The sequence below is a fragment of the Pristiophorus japonicus genome, chromosome 1 (genome assembly GCF_044704955.1).
Source record: "Pristiophorus japonicus isolate sPriJap1 chromosome 1, sPriJap1.hap1, whole genome shotgun sequence".
In the NCBI taxonomy this organism is placed as follows: domain Eukaryota; kingdom Metazoa; phylum Chordata; class Chondrichthyes; family Pristiophoridae; genus Pristiophorus; species Pristiophorus japonicus.
The window spans coordinates 343,987,580-344,012,310 of record NC_091977.1 but is presented as its reverse complement, the minus strand read 5'-3'; the positions used below and the strand labels follow the sequence as shown (position 1 = coordinate 344,012,310).

Here is a 24,731-nt window from a genome sequence, read left to right as displayed (position 1 = left end):
AAACATCAAAATTCAAGGCCGAATGAAACTATCGGGTTAAACCATCACTGAAGGTCAAAACTACAAAAGTTGACACAACTGGCTGAGGGATGGGGGTGGGGAGATTAAAAAATAAATAAAGCTGCAAAAGGCTTTCCCAACTGCCAAAAATTATCCATCACTTGTACCATTCATTATCATATAAAAAATAGTTGAACTAAAATTGGCCGTGTGGTTGAAAATGAAGAAAGTCATGGGCTGCAGGAGGTGGGCAGAGCAGTGACAAATGGAATTTAATTCAGCGAAGTGAGAGGGCTAATAAGGAAAGGGTATACACATTAATCTGTAGGCCACTTAATAGTGTAGATGAACAAAGGGACCTTGGAGTGCTTGTCCACAGAACTCTTTTGGGATACTTGTCCACAGATCCCTGAAAGTAGCAGGCCAGGTGGATAAGGTGGTTAAGAAGGCATACGAAATGCTTGCCTTTATTGGCCGAGGCATAGAATATAAGAGCAGGAAGGTTATGCTGAAACTGTATAATACTTTGGTTAGGCCACAGCTGGAGTACTGCGTGCAGTTCTGGTCACCGTATTATAGGAAGGAAGTGATTGCACTAGAGAGGGTGCAGAGGAGATTTATTAGAATGCTGCCTGGAATGGAGAATCTTAGTTATGAGGACAGATTGGATTGGCTGGGTTTGTGCTCATTGGAACAGAGCAGATTGAGAGGAGACCTCATTGAAGGTGTACAAAATATTGAGGGGCCTGGACATAGTGGATAGTAAGGGCCTATTTCCATTGGTGGAGGGGTCTATTACGAGGGAGCATAGTTTTAAGGTGGGTGGTGGAAGGTTTAGAGAGGATTTGAGGGGGGGCTTCTTTACGTAGAGGGTTGTGGGGATCTGGAACTTGCTGCCTGGAAGAGTGGTGGATGCAGAAACCCTCACCACTTTTAAGAGATGGTTGGATGGGCACTTAAAGTGCAGCAACCTGCAGAGTTACGGACCTAGAGCAGGTAATTGGGATTAGACTGGATGACCTTTTGTTGGCTGGTGCAGATATAATGGTAAGTACTGCAGGGCATTGAATACGGCCAGGGTGATCTCCTGGACTAATTTCGATCGCCTTGATGGGTCGGAGAGGAATTTTCCCAGATTTTTTTCTCCCTAAATTGGCCTGGGTTTTTAATCTGGTTTTTGCCTCTCCCAGGGGATCACATGGCTCCGGTTGGGGTAGAGTGCAGAATGTTTCAGTGTAAGGGGTGTCGCAGTTGTGTGAAGCGGACTGGTTGGGCTGGGTGCTCTTTGCCTTTCCGTCATTGTTCATGGGTTCGTGTGTAACCTTTAGGGCTGCTGACCAAGGGCTGTGCAGCTCTGTCGGCCGGCGTGGATCGAATGGGCCGAAATGGCCTCCTTCTGCGCTATAGATTTCTATGTTTCTATTACTTCAAAGGTATGAATAGAACCCGCCAAAGCAACCCTCTTAGCTGCAGGCCACTGATTTTGAAACAGAATTCATGAGCTCTTCAATTATTAATGCAATGGGAATTCAAGTGCCTGGTTTTCAGCAGTGATGGACCTTTGTTTTCCCATCCAATGTTGTCAGCTTCTTTTTCACAAGACCTCTTAACTGAACTTACGACTGAACACTGACCAATCTCAGTCACATGGATGACGGATTTCAGTGTCTCTTGCAACATTGAAACTTGCCCAAGGAAATAAATATTATGAAATTACTGACATAACTGCGAGTTCAAATACACATTCCTCCAATAAGACGACAGTAATTTCATCTCAATGTGTAAATCTCATTTGTTTTTTTGTAATTTACGACTGGAAGCTTACTTAAAGGTGTCTCTGCACGGGATATCACGGTAATTACCAAAAGAGCAATTCTGCTGCTCGTCAGCTTAAAACTGCTTGCCTTGCCCTGGATCTTTTAATCATTTGCCTTAAGCCATGGGCTAGACTTTGCACTATAATCGTTATCGCCCAAAAACGGGCAATATTTCCTTCCTTAGTGCTTTTTTTATTTTTCAGGATCGCTAGAATATCGCCCATTTTAAAAACAGCTAGTTTCGCCTTAGCGTTGTGAAATGGGCAATAGCGATGTATTCAGTTATGCAAGGCTGGCATGCATAGCAAGGGCCGTTCTGCGCATGCGCTTTTCTTTTCAAGCAAAGAACTTTTCCCACGATTCGGGAGTTCAGGGGCCATCTGCGCATGCTCAGAAGGCAAAGAGAGGGAGGGACAAAAGGAAGGTTTTTGAGGAGGCATTTTTTAAGGAGTTGAGAAATATATAAGATGGAGATGGACGAGAAGTCAGGAGAGAGCGTGGAGGAAGTTGCAGGGAGAAGGAGGGGGAAAACCTTCCATCTCCGAAGAAGCAAACGAGGCCGAGACTCGGTGGGGCCAATTAACCCGAGGTGGGCGTGGGAAACCTCCCCCCCCCGGATTTACCAAAGAATATGGGCGGATATCACCGCTGTTGTGTTTTCTGTGGCCCACGATAAGCAAGAGACAGACCAATGCCACAAGCACTGGAGCAGTCTTGTTTCATCGGCAAGAGTAAGTATCAAGTTATTAAATTTATAATTGTAATGATGCACTGACTCATTAATTAGAATGTAAATCTGCCGGATTGTAATTAAGCTGGGTAATCTTGGGGAGCTTCCCTGTTAAGATTTGGACTGGAGTCGGAACCTGCGTCCTTTAACTCTAATGGTGCTGAGATGCCTTAAACTTAATCGGCAGTATGAATTATTATTTAAACGCTTTGATCGAAAATTGGGGCCAAAGGAATGACTGCAAACACTCGGCATTTCTACCACTTTAGTTTAGAAGAATTATTAAATGATATCGCTACTTGTGTGCTGTGAGCAACTCTTTAACTTGGGCACCGTCTCCTTTTTGGTTAGGTTAGTGGATGGAGATACGACTAAGCACTGATGGGTTCGGTCAGCTTTGCGCAGACTGAGTCTCTCCAGCTGCTGTCAATCACAGTGACCCAGCCTGGACTAGGGGAGAACTGCCCTGGCTCACTGTATACCCTGGGATACTTTGGGACATTAGCTCCGGCCACACAGAGATCTCCGAGCACAGCCCAGGGACATAGTGCCCCCTCCCATTATGGTCCTGTCATTGCTGAGCTCACCAGCAGTCCTGATTCCTCCTCCCCCCGCCCGGCCCCAGTCAGGGACCTCCATCGATTCCAATAAACCGGCTCCCTCCCCTCAGGCGCCGAATGGCACGGCCCGTGGATGGGGCCTTTCCTGGAGATTGTATGCGAGATGTTTGGTGTCAAGCATTCGTTCCTAAACACGATCTTACTAAATATTTTCTCTGAATGTAGATGTATAACCATGCGTCCGCTGGATACAAACCGTATTAGCATATAACATTAACGTTAACGATGAATAGCATGTGGGGTGACTAATTGTGTTTCCGTAATAGTACCTTGTCAATTAGCTTATGCCGTGCTCTTGTCACGTTTGCAGAGAAAGATATCTAAGAATCAGGCAGAGCGGAGACGGACCGGAGGAGGGCCTGCTGACCTGCACCCTCTGACTGATCTGGAGGAGCGTGCCGCAGCCTTAGTGAGCAGGCATAATCATTCTGCCACCCGTGGTGGTGCAGATCCCGTTGTTTCGCCACGTGAGTAATGTGTAAACCAGTAGTAATTTCAAGGAATTTAATGCCATTTGATTATAAAATATGAATGATGTAATGTTATGCACGCAGCTTCTGTACTCTCATGTTAATCATATGTAACGTCTATCGTTCACATTTATTGCAGTGGTGTTGCTCCTCGTACATATGCCTGCGCAGCGCAAGCGCTCTCATGTCTCCCCATCTCTTCGACTAACCTCAATTATGTTTTCCAGCTCCCCAATGGGAGGCCCCTGGAGCATCACCACTACCGCTGCAGGTCGTGCTCACCACAGGGGAAGAAGAACACTGAACCGAGGATGATGATGAGCCGGAAATGTCATCTGTGGTACCTGCAGCCACGTCATCCTCAACGGATTAAGTAGCGGGCCAAGCGGCTTGCAACAGGGCACTCTGAGTTTTCCAGTACCCACTCCGACCCCGCGGAGGTTGAGTCAGCGAGGTAGGCACGCGCTGCGATGGGCAGATGTCAACGAGGACATGGTGTCATTGTTGAGGGCTCCTCCAGGCGCTTGGTGGGTTGACCGGCAACATTGCCACACTATCTGCCAGAATATTGGAGGGCATGGGGCAGATGGTTGCGACAATGGGGCGAACGACCCGACTCTGTCGATGGCTTGCGGCACGCGATAGTTTTGGGATATGGCACTGCAACCCAAGGTCCAGCACGACAGATGCGAGACAGGAGGAAGAACTTCCTTCTGACTCAGAAGATGTTTCTTCGCAAGCGTCTTCTCCTCGATCCACTGAGGTCATTCTGCCAACGTCACCACCACCCCCTCTTCCCTCCCCGCCTCCTCAACAGCAGCAGCCTTTGAGGTGCTCTGCTGCAAGACGTCCTGGTCCCGTTACTAGGGGTTTAAGTGGGAAAGTGGGGGTTACAGCAAGGGGGGGGGGGGTCAAGTTAGAGGAGGGAAGCGTGGCCTCAGGCAGGGAGGGGGGGCTGTATATTATTGTTTTATTATTTTTTTTAAGTTGTTGATTGTTGACTGTTGGGGATGGTGGGAGGGTGTTCTCGTTATATTGTTGTTGAAAAAATGTTGTTCACTGGGGTGTGTAATATATAGTTTGTTAAAACAAAATTTAATCGGTTGTTAAATTATTTTTTTTTAATTTATTTAACTTTACAATTGTTGTGACGTGTCTTCTAATAACGTACGGTAAAACATCAATAAAAGGGTTGTAAACAATGGCAATGGCCATGGCCAGGCAAGGATGAAATGTAACGCAACTGTAACTGTCACCAACGTAACCACGCAAAGCATTCATTTATGAGCTGCTGATGCAAGAGTTTTGCAGCTGCATAATTACCATGGGGCTTTTCCAGTGGTGTGGGGGCGGGGGGGAGGCAGCAGCGGGGGGGGGGCATGGGTTCAACGCCAGGCTGAATGTCCTCGTCCTCCTCCCCTCTCTCCTGAGGTGGACCGGCATTCCCATCTGGCAACTGTGTCCTCTCCTGATAGCTAGATTATGCAACATGCAGCATACCACAATGAACTCAGCGACCTGCTCAGGTGGTATTCTAGGTTGCCTCCTGAGTGGCCCAGGCATCTGAAGCGCTGCTTCACAACTCCAATTGTCTTCTCGACGATATTGCGTGTGGTTATATGGCTTTCGTTGTAGCGCTTCTCGGCTGATGCAGAGGGGTCATGAGCCAGCTGGCAAGGCCATATCCTTTATCCCCCAGCATCCAACCGTGACCTTGTGGCTGACTCTTAAGCAGATCAGAGACAGTGCTCTCATGCAAGATGAGCACATCATGGATACTCCCTGGAAAATTTGCATTTTTATGCAAATTATTTGCTTGTGGTCGACAACAAGCTACACATTCAGGGAGTGGAATCCCTTTCGGTTCCAAAACACCTCTGCATCCTGTAAAGATGCTCACAGGGCGATGTGCGTACAGTCTATTACTCCCTGCACCTTGGGGAAGTTTGCTATTCTCGTGAACCCCAAAGCCCTCTCACTCTGTGCCTCACTGGTCATAGGGAAGTTTATCAAGTCCACCCTGCATGTGTAAAGGGCTTTAGTCACCTGTCGAATGCAGCAATGTGTAGCGCGCTAAGAGAAACTGCAAATATCGCCAGCTGAGGCCTGAAAGAAGCCCGATGTGTAGAAGGAAACTGCCGCAGTAACCTTAACCTCAATGGGTAGTGCAGATCTCCCTTAATTAGCTGGCATATCTCATTGATAACCTCCTTTCGGAATCGCAGCCTTCTAATGCACGTGTTATCGGACAAGTCCAGGTAAGATCACTTATCCCTGTAAATGCGTTGGGTGTAACGTCTCCTCTTCCTCAGCACATAATTGGGCACATAATGCTCTTCAATAAACCTTCTCCCATCTCTATTCTGCAGCATGTGAGTAGTCAAATACTGGTTGAGAAATTACAGGCTCCATCACTATAAATGCCCTAATCTGTTTTCTTAAATTGTCCTCAACAAATACAATGTGATTAGATGATTGGCAAGATTCAAAAAACCCCTTAAAATCACTCACAAATTACTTCTCCTCCCAACCACTTCAAGCAACCTTTTATTAAAGATCCTCCGAGTTACAGAATGGCATCCATAGTGCCGAGTTAAGGTCAGGCGAGTGCAGCTTTTCTTGAACGTCTTTTTGGGTGAATTATGGGCGAAATGCCCAAAGTAGCGCTCGCTGATAATCTGGGCGATATCAGGCACAAGTTTCCATTGTAAACAGTATTCTGGGCCTTGCACGAGGAGGACGTCATTTTTTTTTTTTAAAATAGGCCGGGCGAAGCAGCTCATTCCTGTATGCTGAAAGTTGCGCTGGCGATAAATGGACTATAATTGGGCGTTAGTTTACATTTTTCATCAAATATGAGCGATAGCCTGAATCTCAGCGCTTATAGGTGCTAAATGGGTGATGATGTGCCGAAAGTCTAGCCCCATATCTACAAAAGGAAAGCATACCAATTATTTGTACTTACTGCAAAACCACAAAGGACAGCTGAGTAGATGCAGCATGTGAAGGATACTCATTAGAAGAAAAACAACCCTGCATGGCAGGTTATTTTTGGTTCTCCTAAATATCATGCCACGAGAGATCAACCTATCAATACATCAGGGACAGAAACAGGGAGGCCTTTGAGAGTTGAGATTCTATTTGGGAGACTTGAAAACCAAAGTGCCTTTGTGTATTTGAAGTCCAAACAATAACACATGGTAAAAGTAGGTGGGATGACGCCAGGTCACTGCTTCGCAGAAGTTATTGATGGACATCCATTTCAAGGATTACTCGAAAGCAGCTAAGAAATGGTCACATTACATTTACTGACGCTATAAATTTCGTGCCAGCCAGGTAGCAAAGCAAAATACACTTGTACAAGTCAGGTGGCAAATCCCTGTTTGATGACAATCTTGGCAAATATGGACAGCTTTTGGCGAGAAATTTGCATGTTTCCAATGTACTGCATGATCAATACATCAATATGATTGATAATCAGTGCCTGGATTCCAGTACATCTGCATGCTGAAACTAGAGCCAAAAGTATTGTATTTCCCAACAGATATATCACATCATACATACCAAAAGCTTCAAACAGAAGGTAAATTTACTTTTGGGAAGGAACTATTCTTGAAAGGGTAAAGCTAGACCTGGCCCTTGCAGTGAGACGTACTACACGACCCAGAACTTGGTTGATTAAATCATCATCATAGGCAGTCCCTCGGAATCGAGCAAGACTTGCTTCCACCACTAAAGTGAGTTCTTTGGTGGCTGAACAGTCCAACACGAGAGCCACAGACCCTGTCACAGGTGGGACAGACATTCATCGGGGGAAGGGGGGGTGGGACTGATTTGCCGCACGCTCCTTCCGCTGCCTGCTGCTGACCTCTTCACGCTCGCAGCGTTGAGATTCGAAGAGCTCAACCCCCTCCCGGATGCACTTTCTCCACCTCGGGCGGTCTTTGGTCAGGGTCTCCCAGGTGTCAGTGGTGATGTCGCACTTCACCAGGGAGGCTTTGAGGTTGTCCTTGTAATGTTTCCGCTGACCATCTTTGGCTCATTTGCCGTGAAGAAGCTCTGCGTAGAGCAATTGCTTCGGGAGTCTTGTATCTGGCATGTGGACAATGTGGCCTGCCCAGCGAAGCTGATCGAGTGTGGTTAGTACTTCAATGCTGGGGATGTTAGCCTGGGCAAGGACACTGATGTTGGTGCGTCTATCCTCGCAGAGGATTTGCAGGGTCTTGCGGAGACATTGTTGGTGATATATCTCCAGCGACTTGATGTGTCTTCTGTATGTCGTCCATGCCTCTGATCCATACAGGAGGGCGGGTATTATTACAGCCCTGTAGACCATGAGCTTGGTGGTAGGATTGAGGGCCTTGTCTTCGAACACTCTTTTCCTCAGGCGGCTGAAGGCTGCACTGGCACACTGGAGGCAATGTTGAATTTCCGCATCAATGTCTGCCTTTGGTGACAAGAAGCTCCCAAGATATGGGAAGTGGTCCACGTTTTCGAGGGCCGTGCCATGAATCTTGATGACTGGGGGGCAGTGCTGTGCGGCGAGGACAGGCTGGTGGAGAACCTTTGTCTTACGGATGTTAAGCTTAAGGCCAATGCTTTCATATGCCTCGGTGAATACATCGATTATATCCTGGAGTTCAGCCTCAGAATGTGCGCAGACGCACTGAACTCCAGTGAACCACTGACCCTCCCAATGCCTGCCCCTAACCAAGCAGCAGACCACCTACCATCAAGGGCGCTACTCAGCGCCGAGCTTGCGGCCAACATCTCGCCGTAGGCAACTAGGCTCATATAGCAGTGCCTGGTCTCCAGTGCCACTGGACCAAGACCTTGCTCAGCTAAGCCCGTGTGGTAGTCGGTGTCCAACGACCACCCCACATTAAAAGAACTCACGCAAAGGCAGCTTCAACTCATCTAATATGAAGTTTGGGACCTGGAACGTCAGGACCCTAATGGACAATCCAATAGCGACAAGCCAGAACGCTGCGCCGCCATAGTTGCCCGGGAACTTAGACGCTTTGACATCGACATCGCCGTCCTAAGCGAGACTCAGCGGGCAGGGGAAGGCCAGCTCAAGGAACATGGTGGAAGTTATACCTTTTTCGGGAAAGGAAAACCAAAGGAAGAACGCCGCCTTTGTGGAGTCAGCTTCGTTGTCAAAAATGAACTGGTCGGCCGCCTCAAAGACTCACCCTGCAGGGTTAACGAACGCCTCCATGATCCTTCGCCTTACCCTATCCCGGAACCAATGCGCCACAGTCATCAGTGCGGTTGATTAAAACAGGTCCCATGATAGCACTCTGGCTGAAGCCAAAAAGGGCTACTGTGCAGAGAGCACCCAGACTCACAAAAGAAGGGTTTGTCTATCCCACTACCTGCTGCCAATCCAAGAATGGCCAAAAAGTTTGGTTTGTGGCATTTTTAATCAAAGAGCAACTATAATATTTGCAGCTGCAGTTGTCTAGGCAATCGACCCTGCTACTATATTGAAGGCATCTACTGATGCTTGCTGCTGCTGCAATGCCATCTGGAGAAGGTTCCCAAATAGTGTAGCTACTATAACCTCAAAAGGATTGAGGTCCTTGCCACAGGATGGACTCTAATTGGTAAGAAAACCAAGGCCAGTGAATTTAGTGGCACAGAAGCCTCTCCCATAAATCCAGCCACCTTGATTCCAGATCAGGTTGTAGGGGAAAAGCCTCCTCACTGAATGCTTTGTAATTAGGATTGAAGAATCTCCACCATTTATGCAGCACCTTTATTGTAAAGAATGCCACAAAGCACTACGCAGATAGGAGAGAGGAAAAACACTACGCTTTAAAACTTGAAATGGAACTGTTGAGGAAGCTAGTCAGTGAAAGCCGATACAGGTGCAACGTCCCGAATCCAGAACCCTCGGGACCGAGGCTGTTCCAGATTTTGTATTTTGCTGGATTTTGGAACGTCTTTATGACGTCTCGAATCCGGAAACACCCAAGCTCAGATTCGGGTATTTCCGGATTTCGGAACGTCAGAAAGGAGGGGGGGCGGGGTGCTCGTCAATGAGTTGTTCGGGTCGCCGGGTGGGGCCTCGCTGCCAAGGTGCTAGCGCAAGATGTTCACGAGGGGCCCTGCCGCCGTAGAGGGGTTCCTTGTCTGGCCCGAGGTAGCTGGGGTCGGGCAGCCGAGGTAAAGAGGGGGTCCAGGGCAAGGTCGGGCTGCGCAAAGTCGTGGCGGGTGAAGTCGGGCCGGGCAAAGTCGGTCCACCGAGGCAGGGAGAGTCCGGATATCGGAACATTTTCTGGTTTCCGGACGACCCCGCCACGGATCGGCCAGGATTCCGGAACTCCGGATTTTGGAGTTCGAACCTGTACGTCAGTTATCATCCTCTTGGTTTGCCAGTAGGGATAGCCTGTGGCAATTTCCTTACAATATAAGCTACAAGAAAGGCTGGAAGGGAGACTCCTTATGCTCAGAATCACAGGAAGCTACTCTAATTGGAAGTTATTGAATTGTCAACTCTACAAGACATAGGGCTAGAAATTCGGTATTCAGCGAAAATGGTCCTTTTACGCCAAAATTACCGTTTTCACTTCGTAACTGTTTTCAGGCCCGGTATTCAGCCTATAATTTGCGCAGTGGTAAAAATCATTGTTGCATGAGGATTCGCGGCGCAAACCATGAATTTTGGCAAATTTAGTCCAGGTCCAATAGCGCAGATAGGGAAAAAACAACCAAAAAAAATTCACAAAACATTCACAAAACCCTTGCCTACTAAATCACAGAAAAATAATTAAAGAATAAAAACTTTAACTTGCCTTTTTTGCAGGACTTCATACTTACCGCTGCTGGCAGGGCTGTAATGCAGGATTTTCCCTGTCGGTATTCTGGGCGCAGAATACAGGTGCAGAGCGCGCCAAATATTGATCGCAAACGCTATTTTGGATGTTGCACGTCAACACTCCTCTCCCCGGCAGTACGTGGAAAGCACCGCTGCAAAAAGGTCACCGAAGATCCCGCCGACCGGATTTTCACCGTGGAGAGTGAAATAGCGGCAAAAACCCAGCCACAAAGTCGCCGAATTTCTAGCCATATGCTCGTCATTCTGATTAACTGTGGTGCTCATATCTTCCTGCGGAGGAGGTAGATCCCCATAAGATCTTCCATATCGTTTTGCAGTTGAAGGGAGCTGCAGAGAGTGCCAATGCTGTGTTGCTTGGTGAATAGGACCTATCATAAATATGAAAGGCTTAATGCCAACCTGCTGGCAAATTCACCTTCAGAAAAAACAGAAAAGAAACTTGTTGCCTTGAAAGACAGCGTATCCAACCTGAACTATTCAGCTCCAATGAAGGCCATTTGCCCGATTATTAGTACCAGCTGAGGCCAACAACATAGGATCATGGCATTGCATTAAATAGGTTAACGCCACATTTTGCCAGAGAATCAAAGAACCTCCCTCTTGATTACATATCCAGTCTGAACTGGAAAGAAAAGTCAAAACAAATGCTGTAGCTGCTATCTATCATTGTGCTTCGTTACTAGTGCCAGTTATGCCCAGCTGCATCAGTAAATGCCCACAAACAGATCAAAAACTATTGAATCTGATGCAGTTTGTGACCACTAGCTAAGAAATTGAAAAGATGAAGAGTAAAATCTGCAAAATATTTCCACATAATAGTGAAAAATATCTTACAAAAAGATCCACAATTATGGGCGCTGACTATGGATTTCTAATGACTAACTGCTGCATAACTTTAATGTTAGTCAAACCCTTATAAAAGTCTCAAGAACTGAATACCATCAGATCCTGAACCAGTCTGTTATTCACATTGACAATTCAATTTCTTCATATATCAAACATTAACTACAAATCCATTTACCCGCCTTTGATATCCGAACCTAAAATGTCGCTCCTAGTGTTGAAAATTTCAACTGACCCAACATCCAGCCTTTTGGAGGAAAGAATTCCAGATTTCCACTCCCCTTTATGTACACAAGTTCTTCATGATTTCACTCCTGAATGCATTAATTTTGATTGTCTTGTCTCCCCTCCTCCCTCCCCCCCCCCCTTTGTTCCCTTATTCAGGATTCCTCCATCAGAGAAAATAGTTCCTCTATATCTATCCTATTGAATCTTTTCATAATTTTAAATACCACAATTAGATCAGTCCCTCAACCTTCTAAACTCAAGGATACAGTCTTCAATAATTTAAACCTTTAAGTCCTGGTATAATTCTGGTGAATCTGCGCTGTACCTCGTCTAAGGCCAATATATCCTTACTGAGATGCAGTGCCCAAGACGGAATGCAGTATGCGAGCTGGGATCTGACCAAGGCTCTTCACAACTGAAGCAAAACTTTTCCCCCTTGCATTCCAGCTCCTTTGTGAAAATAGCCCACATTTCATTTGCCTTTTTGATTACATTTTGTACCCGTGCATTAGATTTTAGTGACTTGTGTATCCACACACCCAAATCCATTTACTAGCATTTAGTCTTTCACCATAAAGAAAATATTTCTATTTGTCTTTCTTGAACCCAATGTGGATGATCTCACACTTCCCCACAATGAACACCAACGGCACACTAAACACTTATTTACAGAAAATGATTTCATTATGAATTTAAAGGAACTGAAAGGAGCCAAACAGACGAAAATGATTAGGAACTGAACTCGAGAAAATTAGTCGTTCCCCAAATTAACATGCCAAAGCCAATTGTAGCAACCCCATCAGCCTAGACACATATGAGTTCAGCTATGCTTTGGCATTAAAAGATTCGTAATCTCTCATTAATATTCAGAAGTCAATCTAAGAACTCAAATTATGAAACAAAAACAGGATTACTGTAAACACTCAGGCAGCATCTGTGAAGAGAACAATCAAGACATTTTGTGTACAAACCCTTCATAACTATAAAATATTACAAATAAAAAGCATTTAAAAAGCAATAAAGGGAAGAGTAAAAGAAAAAAAGATAACACAACCACCGAGAAAGGACAAGAAACAGAATGACCAGTAAAGTGTTATAGTGAAGAACAGGGGATAGTTAAATGGAAGAAGTGATATTAGCTTGAGACAGTAGAAGGCAGAGCAGACTCCAGTGACCCCAACCCCCCACCCACCCGGAACCCAGGAAACACCAACACAATCATCCCATATTCCCAGCACTTCCTGTCAGAGCAAAATTGGGAGCTACAGTTAAGGTCTTAAGTTGTCAAAATCAGTATTACGGCCAGAGGGCAGCAAAGTGCCTATTCGATAGATATGGCTGTTCCTCAAGCATCTATGGGTTATGGGGAGCGGGCAGGGAAGTGGATCTGAGTCCATGATCTTACTGAATGGCAGAGCAGGCTCGAGGGGCCGAATGGCCTACTCCTGCTCCTATTTCTTATATTCTTATGTTCTCGAAGGCCAAAGACAGAGAGGTCAATGTGGGAATGGAACGAAGAATTAAAGTGGCAAGGAACAGGGACGTCGGGCTTCCACTCTCAAGACGAAATTAGGAGCCCAATTTTGGCCATGACTTGCTCCAATTTTTTTGGAGTAAGTTGGTTTTTCTGGCATAACACTATTTTCCCCAATAAACTTACTCCGAAGTAACTCAGTTAGGTATGATTTTTTTTAGTTTTGTTTTTTTTTCCCAAAAGGGGGTTCCCAGCCACTTACAGCAGTTTTGGCCATTTATGCCACTTTGGCCAGCTAAAACTTACTCCAAATCGACTGAGGTCAGCGTATGTGGCAAGCTCTTAAAAACATTGCGGGCAGTTAAGAATTCGGCGCAGGTTAGTACATTTAAAGCACCACAGTTCCGAGCTTCACACCATTTATTCTGATCTGTCTTTCTTGGGTCCAAAATGGATAATCTCAGCCAGGGGAAACAACCTTTTGACATCTATTTAATCAACTTAGCTTATAGTTTTTTTTAAACATAACTTGATCTAGTTTAAGTTATAGGTAGATTATAGGAAATATTTAAATATGTAACATGAACCACTACAAGTATTGAAGCCAAAAAACAGAACCTCCTTCCCCTCTCTGCACCGAATTCCCATCTTTTGCGCTCCGTTTCTGACAACTCTGAGCGACCCTGAATAAATACTCACCAGGCAAACATCGGGGCGTCCCTTCGGCCAGGGATAGGGTGCAGCAAACATCGGGGCGTCCCTTCGGCCAGGGATAGGGTGCAGCAAACATCGGGGCGTCCCTTCGGCCAGGGATAGGGACTGCAAGCATCGGGTCCTGCTCACAGCCCGCAGGACAAGCTGGGAGGGCGAGCTGCATGCGCGCAGACTCCACTGTGCTTGTGGACAACTGCCGGCAGTGTTTTCTGCGCTGGACTTTTGCTCCGCCCTCCACAGCACTATGTACGCCACGCTAGGACACGGGAGACTCGGCAGAGCGGGCAGGATGAGGCCACTTTTTTTGGGCGCCGTTTCCAGCGCGCAAAGTCGGCACATTTAGGATAAGTGCGCCGAAAAAGGGGATTGGGGAAAATTGGGCCCTAGGTGTTTATCATTTGGTTACCTGATCTGCTGAACACTTTTGTTCTGTCCACAAGAGCAACCTCAAGATCCCGGCTGCTTGCCACTTCAATTCTCCGTCCCACTCTGTCTTCGGATTTCTACACTGTTTCAACGAAGCTCAATGCTAGCTCGAGGAACAGCACCTTATCTTTCTACTAGGAACTCTGCAGCCCTATGACCTTAATATTCACTGTAGCAAATAAGACTAAGTACAGCTCCCTTTTTTTCTCTGGGAAAAAGTGCTAGGAATGTGGGAAGGGTATGCCGGTGTTTCCTAGAATAGGGAGTAGGAGCAAGTTGATTCTGTGGGCTCCCCTGCCTTGGTTCGAACACTGTGCTGTCAAGGTGGTTTATACCCTTTGTTTTCACCAGCTTTTGTATTTTCCCTTTCACTCGGCTTCTGGGATATTTAACCCTGCCCTACTTTGCCAGTTGTTCACGTGTGCCTTTCCCCAAACTCATCACCCCCCCCCCCCCTACCCCGCCCTCCCCCTTTTAGCTATTCACACACTCTGTTTCATATAAAAATATATATATATCTTTTAGTTCTCTCATTAGCATGAGACAGTAGGAGGCATATTATCAGTTGTAACATTTAACCATCTCATGGTCCACATTTAAGGATTGCACAGATCATTCGATTATTTTTCCTGTGTGAGGTTGTGTTGTCCTTTTTAACCTTTCCCAAATGCTGTACATTTGTAATAGCTTACAATTCTCATTAAGGGTCCATACCTGAATCATCTGTTCTCTCCACAGATGTTGCCTGACTTCCTTAGCATTTCCAGTATTTTATTTTTATTTCAGATTTCCAACATCTGCAGTATTTTACCATTTGTTCTGAAAACTATGAACTTTGGTGTTCAATACCAATAAGTGTACTTCAGCGATTAAATTTTAATAGACATGAATTATATAAATGTTGGTAGAAAAATAATTTTTCAAATCTGCAAAAGAGATCCATTACTCAAGAAGTTAACTTTGGGGATGGGGAGCATGTGGGGTGGTGGGGAGGAAGTGATAGGAGAGAAGAGTACTTCTTGCTCAAAGTATTCCCCTCTCCAAGTAAAAATATGTAGTTACAAGCATCTAATTTTATTACCTCCGAGGAGACCCTCGAGTTGGACCGTGCTACTTGACCAGGATGTGTCCTGAGTTGACTCAATTGGAACAAAGAACATGACATAGAAAAAGCCAAAGTGCCACTCTCGGGCTGTGGAGCCTTGGGAAACCACACCAATGGCTGGATCAGCTATAGTTTTTTTTCACTACAAACTGAACAAAAAGGTAGTTCCTTATCAAATAAAAAAAAAGGAAAAACTCCAAATACTGGAACTCTAAAAGAAAACAAAATGTCGGAAACGCACAGGTCAGTCAGCATCTATGGAAAGAAAAGACAGTGCATGATGAAAAGTACACACCTGTAACATTGCAACCTGTTCTCTCTCTCCAGATATGCTGGCTGACCTGCTGTGTGGTTTCTAGTCATACAATCTACTGGGAGAGGCAAAAAAAAAAGGAAGTCTAATTTAGAAAAAAAATATTTGTGGGAAATTCTTCTTCAACCCCGGAGCAACCCAAAATGCACAAAACCACGTCGACCTTCTAAACTCAGCGTCAGTAATTTCTGTTGGACATCTATTGTCTGCCATAACCTGGATGGAAGGTGGGCAGAGGTGTGTGAAGTGAAACCAGCAACAGAACGTGTGGTATTTTAGATTGTGAAGTGGGCACATGTTTGTAATCTGACCAATAATCATTCTTCAAAAGAAGATACTGCATTCAATTAAAACTTCACAACTTGGATTCTACCAATTCTGGTGCAGAATATAAAAAAGCACTTCCTCTTCATGGAACAGCAACATCGATCAATGATGGGAAGAGAACAAAAACTAGGAACTGATCTGTGGGAGAACATTTCTTGCAACATGGGATTCTAGGAATACTGTGACTTTTGCATAATTTCAGTAAAAAGAATGGAATGCAAGAAATTTCCCCAGGATGAAAGAAAGGCTCATTCAAACATGTGTAAAGGGTAAACAGATGGATTTCCAAGTAAAGTTAGACTAAATTATAATTGTTATTATAAGTAGCTGAGGACCTTTCAGTTCAAATTATTGTGGATAAAATTCCGACAACAGCTGTGTTTTGGCCATTTTGTCTTCTTTATGTAACCCTCATTGTGTCCACTTCAGTATACTGTAACTTAAGGATCTTAATTTTTTTTTTTAAATTGTTTTTTTTTAAAAACATTCAATTATAATTGTTTGTTATATCATAATATCTTCAATCAATATCTTTCCAGCTCAAATCTTGGAAGGACATTATTATATCAATTGATGGGTTTGAACTTTATACCATTTCAGAGGGAATGCGTGCTTGCCTGAACTACCTTGAGAAACAAAGTCAAGATGATGCTAATAATAAAACAAAAGGCTAGAAATTCGTCTTTTGGCCACAGCAGTATTTTTTCAGCATTTAATCGCCAAAAATACCACTAATCACACCACCAATTTTTTTTTAAAAAAAGGCCTATGTTTCTTCACAAAATGCGCCAAGGAGAAAAAAATCAGCATTGCAAGGGGATTCGCGGCAGAAACCGCAGTCCTCGCCAACTTTAGCCCGACGCCGATTACCGTTTAGAGAGGCGTCTTGGAAGGGAGGAAAACACAAAATAGCTAAATCAAAAAAAAAAAATCACAAAACATTTACAAGACCCTTAACGAAGTAATCGCTGCAAAAAAAAATTTTAAATAAAAACTTTGGGCTCAATTTTCCCCAAGCCCGTTTTCTGGCGTATTGCCAGAGTTACACCCGTTTTTCTAAGCCAGAAATGCGGCAGAAATATTTCGCCAAAGTTTCCCCGATGTATAATTCGAATTTGGTGCCGCACACCGTGTCCAGTCGCTTCGGGGAGTGGAGCCAACTGTCTGCGCCAAAAAACGAATCCGCACCTTCTGCGCATGCGCGGGGAAAAAAAGTTACGTTTTTGACGTCGTTCCAATGGACACATGTGCTCAGTCCAGCTCAGATTTGGCAATCGGCCATTTTTAAAGAGCCAGTTGTGTGTGTGAGAAGGAGTGCTGTCAGAGAGCATTGGGGAAATCGCAGCTGTAGCAATACAAGATGCAACGCAGTGCAAGGACCAAGAAGTACTTACAGGAAACAGTGGAGGCATGAGTTATTGTAATTGAGAACAGATGGCAGGAGCTGGACATCAGCAGAGGCACAAAGGTTCCACCCAAAGAAATGAAGAAACGTTGGAACCAAGTTGCAGAACATTACTGCGCAGTGGTGACCAGCACGAGATCTGGAGGCCAGTGTAAAAAGAAATGGCAGAACCTTGGTCAAGTAGTTAGTGTAAGTTATATTTTCATTTATTCAATGGAATTGCAATTGTAAATGTGACCAGCTGTAGATGTCCCACCCAGCAGAAAGACACCCTCTCTAAAAAGTTGCATTTTCACCTTTGCAGAGGAAGGTGGCACACAAGAGAGAGAACTCGAACAGGAGGAGGCCCAGCAAATCTGCACACACCAACACCCTTGGAAGAGAGGGTCCTGCTTTGATGGGTCCTGCCTGAAAAAAAAGCAGTCAGTACTGCACAAGCTCGGCCCACACTCGAGGGAGAGTGCAAGTCCTGCAAATTCACCGTGGCCCTTCAAATTAACCTGCTGCCTGGCCTGCGATGTGAGCGCTTACTCATGCCACCCATCCTGTCTCCTCCTCTGCTACTAACCATTTGACTGTTCTGTTATATTTTGCAGAACTTGAGGCCAAACCTGATGATGCAGAAGATGATTCAGACGCGGATGAGCCTGAAGAGGAGAATATCTTCCAATCCATCCATGGGGGTGAGGGGGAGGGAATGGAGCTGGATGAAGCTCCCACTGTTGTACTGACTTTGGAGGAGGTGCTGCTCATGGAGGTGACAGCCCCTTCCGTGACGAGTGGTTTGAGTGTTGGTGGGACATTCCATGGTTTCACACCTTTCGAGGGTGCGGGTCCCAGTGGTGTGATGCAGCGAGACACACCCAGGGCCCCACCGTGGTAGGCTGCGGGTCCCAGTGTTGGGATGCGAGCCACACCAGTGAGGAGGAGGGGGAGGAGGGGAAGGAGAGCTCGACCGCACTCTCCTGAGGTGCAGGATATAAAAGATGTGATTCAGATGATGCCATTGAGTGCAGAGAGCATTGACCTTACCCGATCACTCCTGGACGCCATCAGTGGGGTGAGTGATGAGGTAGCAGGACTGTCGGGAGAAGTAACAGCAATGACACGAGAAAAGGGAACGATATCCAGACCATCAGTGAGGGAATAGTGGCCATGAGGGAGGGAATGTCAGCAGTAGTGCAAACGACGTCAATGACCATGAGGGAGGGAATGTTGCAGATAGTTCAGACAGTTTTGCTCAACATGAGGGAGGGAATGTTTCAGGTCGTCGAGACACTGTCAGGGTGCATGAGGGACAGCATGTTGGAGTTAGCTGCTGTAAGAAGGGAACACGCCCAGACCCCGCACCCACTGACAGAATCAACTATCACTCCCACTCCAATCCGCACACCAGTCTCTGAAGAGCCCAAAGCCGGGCCCTCCAACTTGCCGCTTGGGCCCTCCAACTTGCTGCCTGACGCTCACCCTCAAGAGGTGCGCAGCACCGGAGATGTTAGAAAGAATAAGCTTGGTATCAAGCCCAGAAACACTGCCCCACCACCTGCGGGTAGGAGTGGTGGAGTGTCCAAGACCAAGTGCAGCAGGCGGTCTTAGAATAAGGGGGAAGAGAGATGGGTGCAGCCTTTCTTCGCTGCTGCTGCTGCTGTTGTTGCTATTATAATTGTTACTGTTGTAACTGTTCTCAAATTAAAAGTTTTTGTAAGTTATGTAAATTTACAAGTTTATAAGTGATAAAGTTTTTAAGTGATCTTAAAATAAAGTTTGATACAAAAATAATTTTATTAAAGTTAAGTACATTGCAAACTTTTGAATAAAATATATTTTACATTAAAACTGAATCATGTTTCATTAACACAACACAACATTACGGAACAGCTCCAAACAATAAACATGTCCCTGTGGCATAGTTGTCGCTGAGCCCTCGGGCATCAGTAAAGCGTTCATGGATGAGCTGCTGGCGCAAGGCGCGAGCAATTGTTAAAGGAGCACGATGGCCCGCCCTCCTCCACCATCGTGCTCCGGCCTCAGGCACTTGTATGGCTTCCTCATCCTCGTTGCCCTCCTCCTCCTCGTCACCTGCATCTTCCACATCATCATCATCATCAGCCACTCTCACCGCAGGTGGGTCTTCGACTACCAGCTGCTGCTGCCTCATGATGGCTAAGTTATGCAGCATGCAGCACACAACAGTGAACTGACCGACAATCTCAGGAGAGTACAGCAAGTAGCCTCCGGAATGGGCCAGGCATCGGAAACGCTGTTTCAATATGCCAATGGTCCTCTCAATGATGCTGCGCGTCGCAATGTGCGACATGTTGTATTGACGGTCAGCTTCCGTCTGGATTATGCGTAGGGGCGTCATGAGTCAGGTGGCGAAGCTGTACCCTTTGTCTCCCAATAGCCAGCTCTGCCCTTCTGGCTGCTGCTGAAACATGGCAAATATAACGCTCTCGCGTAGGATGAACGTATCATGGGTGCTGCCAGAGTATCTTGCATCGACTGACATAATATGATGCATATCGTCACACATGAGCTGCACATTAATGGAGTGGAAATCTTTTCTGTTCCTGTACATCTCGGAATCCTTCAAAAGGTGCTCGCAAGGCGATGTGGGTACAATCAATGCAGCCCTGTACCTTTGGGAAGCCAGCAATCCTGGAAAAGCCCACAGCCCTGTCATAGATTGCTTGGGCAGTCATGGGGAACTTTATGAAGTCATTCCTACTGGCGAATGGAGACATGTGTTGCATGTTGAGAGATGACGCACACATCCCCAGTGGTAGCTTGAAACGATCCGGAGACAGAGAATGAAAGTGAAGCTGTAACCTTCACTTCAACTGACAAAGCAGTCCTCCTGATGCTTCGAGGTTGCAGGTCTGCTTTGAGACAACTCACAGATCTCACTTGCAACTTCTTTGCAGAAACGCAGCCTTCTGAGACAGTCTGCATCACTCAGGTGGCGGTACGAACGCCTGTCTCGATATACCTAAGGCGGGTAAGGCCTTCTGCCCAGCACCAATGGGCTCTCATGTTCGATGAAGTCGAATCGATTGTCTCCTACGTAGCAACATGATGCAGAAAGCTCGCACAAGGTATGGCATTGTCCGTTTCGCCCCCATACTTAAATTTAACATCTGAAAGCAGCTCAAAACGACAGGAAAGCAGGCAGCACAGGTTCGCAGTTGTATCTCTCCAGGTCTGCATGGATGGACCACACCCAAAGGTCTTGTGACTTCTCCTCTCTCCCTCCCCGGGCTCCCTTCCGATCGGCACCTCGCTCTCTCTCCCTCCCCTCCCCTCCCTCCTCCACACGGCTGGTTTTGGAGCTGAACCCTGAGCCGCTGTGTCCAGGCGCGAGGCCGTTTCTGCCGGCCAAATCTATGACCCTCCAGCCCTGCTTCAAGAAGTTTGCTGGTGACGTGTCAGTGAGTAAAAAACGAGAAAACTTCTGAAATCCAACAAATTTACACTTCTACGAAGACAGGTTTTTAAAAAAGTTGAACTTTATTATTGATTTTGACAGTGTTCTTGACTCCCTCCAAAATCTTCGATTTAAAAACAATGGCGTCTTTCAACGCAGATTTGTGAATGTACACTGGTTTTCTTAACTCGCCAGAAGGTTTTTCAGGAGTGGCCAGATAAGCCAACCTAAGAGAAAAATACGTTGGCCAAAACTGCGAACAATTGAAAAAACCGGCGCAGACACCCGATGATGTAAAAAAAAACTGGCCTAGAAAAATCGTAACTAAGTCAGTTAAGCCAGCACAGATCACAGGGGGAAACTTTGAAAAAAATAAATACGCCAGAAAAAATGGCGCGCGCCAAAGAAACGGTGCAAATAACCGGGGAAAATTGAGCCCTTTAACTTACCTTTTTTTGCAGGTCTTCATACGTACCGCCGTTTTTGGGACTGCAATGCAGGTTTTACTTGGGCGTTTTTTTCACCCAGAATACTGGTGCGCCAAATGGCCAATTTAAGGCGATAGCACTTTTTTTCATTTTGCACGCTTTTCAGCGGTATTTCAAAAGCACCGGCGCAAGACTTTGGCCAATTTAGCTGATCACCTTTTCCGCCAAAAACGGTGAATTGTTGCCGAAAAACGGGCGCACAGTTGGCCAATTTCCAGCCCAATATGTTTGCAACATAGGAGCAGCACTCATATCTTGAACTATTACAATCAAGCAAAGTATTAACATTTTGCATTGCTTGTAAATATATGTCACAGGCTGATGAACAGACAAAAGTTTTACATGTTTCAAAGCTTTAAATTGTGACCGCTTATAGTACGGTAGTATTACAATCTGTTCCGATAAACATTAAGTTAATCAAGAAAGGCCTCAAATCAATGCTGTAAAAATATCTAGAAAATGATTGATCATCCTTAAGTCATGAAGTAACTTACCGTGCTTGTGGAACTCCCTTTTTGCTGAGGTCAGCTCGTACTTTCTCCCCAACATGACGATAAATTTCCACCATAGTACTCATGGCTGTATCTCTTACCTGTGGAGGTGCAGGAGAAACTCATTAGTATATGTTCAATTAAAGGGAATTGGGGGGGGGGGGGCGGTAGAAAGGTTGGAAAAAGACTTGTTTATGGTCAGACATTAATGCAATATGGCTAACTAACTACACCAAGGCAGATTCTGAAAGATAAACACCAAGCAAGTTACCAGTCACTCCTTGATCTATGTTAAGTTATTCTATTTTAGCTGGGGTGGACAACTAGACTCAGTGTTCCTGATTAGGGACAAAAAAAGCCAGATCTCTTGATTATCATTATGCAACAATCCTTGCTGCAAATGCAGTATGAACATCTGCCAAGGACAGAATTAGGCTGGACTGTGATGCCATGGCAGATGAAAAGCTAACCAATACTCAATGTCAGGACACACTCACAAATAACAGCTGCAGTGAGGTAATGAAGGTCAGCTGCCATATGGAACCCCCTCAGGAGATGAAGTAGTACTATGAGGAGCAAACTAACAGTAAAGCCGACAAGAAAAAAAACATACATGCAATGTCCATTCTTAAAAACTGTTATACCCACATTTTTTCTGGCCATGTCAAAAAATTATTATGGAAATGTATAAAATAAAGAATATTTCTGAGATGAAATAGCACCAAGGTAAGAAGCATACAAAAGGCAATAAAGAAAAAAATTGTATATGAATTTCCAAATGTCAAAGAGTTTCTGAAGACGAACATCACCTAAAATTGGCAGTGAGGCATGCAGCAAAACATTATTGAAACAGGACATTGCAATTCGGCATTTCTTATAATGGAGCAATGGGCACCTTTAAAGAGGTGTTTCAGATCCAGTCCAGGTACATTTCTACAAGGGGAAAGGGAGGGCAACCAAAGCCAGAGCTCCCTGGATGACGAAGGAATTGGAAAATAGGATGAAGCAGAAAAAGGGAGCATATGACAGATGTCAGCTTGACAATACAAGGGAGAATCAGACTGAATATAAAAAGTACAGAAGAGAAGTGAACAAGGAAAGAAGAGGGGCAAGGAAAAGTGTGAGAATAGATTGGCAGCTAACAAAGAGGAATCCAAAAGGTGTTCTATAGGCATATTAACAGTACAAGAGTTATCAGGCGAGCGGTGGGCCCAAATAGGGGTCAAAATGGAGAACTACTGGTGGAGGCAGAGGTACTAACTGAGTACTTTGCATCGGTGTTTACCAAGAGCACTTTGTAAACGAGGAGGCTCCTGGGATATTGGATGAGATAAAAAAAATAGATAGAGGCACTGGAAAGGCCAACGGTAATTAAAGTGACTACATCACCTGGTCCGAATGGGATGCATCCTCGGTTACTGATCGACGTCGGGATAGCAATTGCGGAGGTGCTAGCCACAATCTTCCAATCATCCTTAGGTGGTGCCAAAGGACTGGAGGATTGCAAATGTTACACCCTTGTTCAAATAAGGGGAGAAGGATAAACCTGGCAATTACAGGCGAGTCAGTTTAATGTTGGTGGTGTGAAACTTTTAAAAACAATAATCCGGAAGAAAGTTAATAGCCACTTGAACAAGCATGGACTAATAAAGGAGAGTTAGCATGGATTTGTTCAGGGCAAAATCAAGTTTGACGAACTTGATTGAGTTTTTTTGATGAGGTAACAGAGGGTGGATGAGGGCAGTACAATTTGTGTGTATATGGACATTCAAAAGGCATTTGATAAAGTACCACATACTATGCTCGTTAGCAAAGTTAAAGCCCATTTAACCTGTCCAGTCCTGTCAGAATCTTATACGTTTCTCTGAGATCCCCTTTCATCCTTCAGTGAATGAAGGCCCAATTGATCCAGTCTCTCCTCATATGTCAGTCCAGCCATCCCAGGAATCAGTCTGGTGAACCTTTGCTGCATTTCCTCAATAGCAAGAACGTCCTTCCTCAGATTGGGAGACCAAAACTGAACACAATATTCCAGGTGAGGCCTCACCAAGGCCCAGTACAACTGCAGTAAGACCTCCCTGCTCCTATACTCAAATCCCCGAGCTATGAAGGCCAACATACCATTTGCCCTCTTCACCGCCTGCTGGACCTGCATGCCTGATGAACCATGACACCCAGGTCTCGTTGCACCTCCCCTTTTCCTAATCTGCCACCATTCAGATAATATTCTGCATTTGTGTTTTTGCCCCCAAAATGGATAACCTCACATTTATCCACATTATACTGCATCTGCCAACTCGCCTAACCTGTCCAAGTCACCCTGCAGCCTCTTGGCGTCCTCCTCACAGCTCACACCGCCACCCAGTTTAGTGTCATCTGCAAACTTGGAGATATTACACTCAATTCCTTTATCTAAATCGTTAATGTATATTGTAAAGAGCTGGTGTCCCAGCACTGAGCCCTGCGACACCCCACTAGTCACTGCCTGCCATTCTGAAAAGGACCCATTTATCCCAACTCTCTGCTTCCTGTCTGCCAATCAGTTCTCTATCCACGTCAGTACATTATCCCCAATACCATGTGCTTTGATTTTGCACACCAATCTTTTGTGCGGGACCTTGTCAAAACCCTTTTGAAAGTCCAAATACACCACATCCACGCGTTCTCCCTTGTCCACTCTGCTAGTTACATCCTGAAAAGATTCCAGAAGATTCGTCAAGCATGGTTTCCCTTTCATAAATCCATGCTGACTTGGGCCGATCCTGTCACTGCTTTCCAAATGCACTGCTATTTCATTCTTAATGATTGATTCCAACATTTTCCTGGGATATATTTGTTCCTGGGATGTGGGCATCATTGGCAAGGCCAGCATTTATTGCCTATCCCTAAATGATCTTGAGAAGATGGTGGTGAGCTGCCTTTTTGAATCGTTGCAGTCTTTGCGGCAAAGGTACTCTCAGTACTGTTAAGAAGGGCGACCCAGCCATGAAGAAGGAACAGCAATATATTTCC

At 45.4% G+C, this 24,731-nt stretch overlaps 1 protein-coding gene across 6 annotated transcripts in view; it reads right to left on the bottom strand.

Annotated features, from left to right (window-relative positions):
- LOC139273284 (CLIP-associating protein 2-like) overlaps window positions 1–24,731 on the bottom strand; it is a 650,606-nt gene that overhangs the window by 544,553 nt on the left and 81,322 nt on the right. For all 6 annotated transcript variants that reach the window (XM_070889996.1, XM_070889987.1, XM_070890014.1 and 3 more), the window contains exon 6: window positions 21,723–21,820. In XM_070889996.1, coding sequence (XP_070746097.1) covers window positions 21,723–21,820 — 98 coding nt within the window. The remainder of the gene's footprint in view (window positions 1–21,722; window positions 21,821–24,731) is intronic.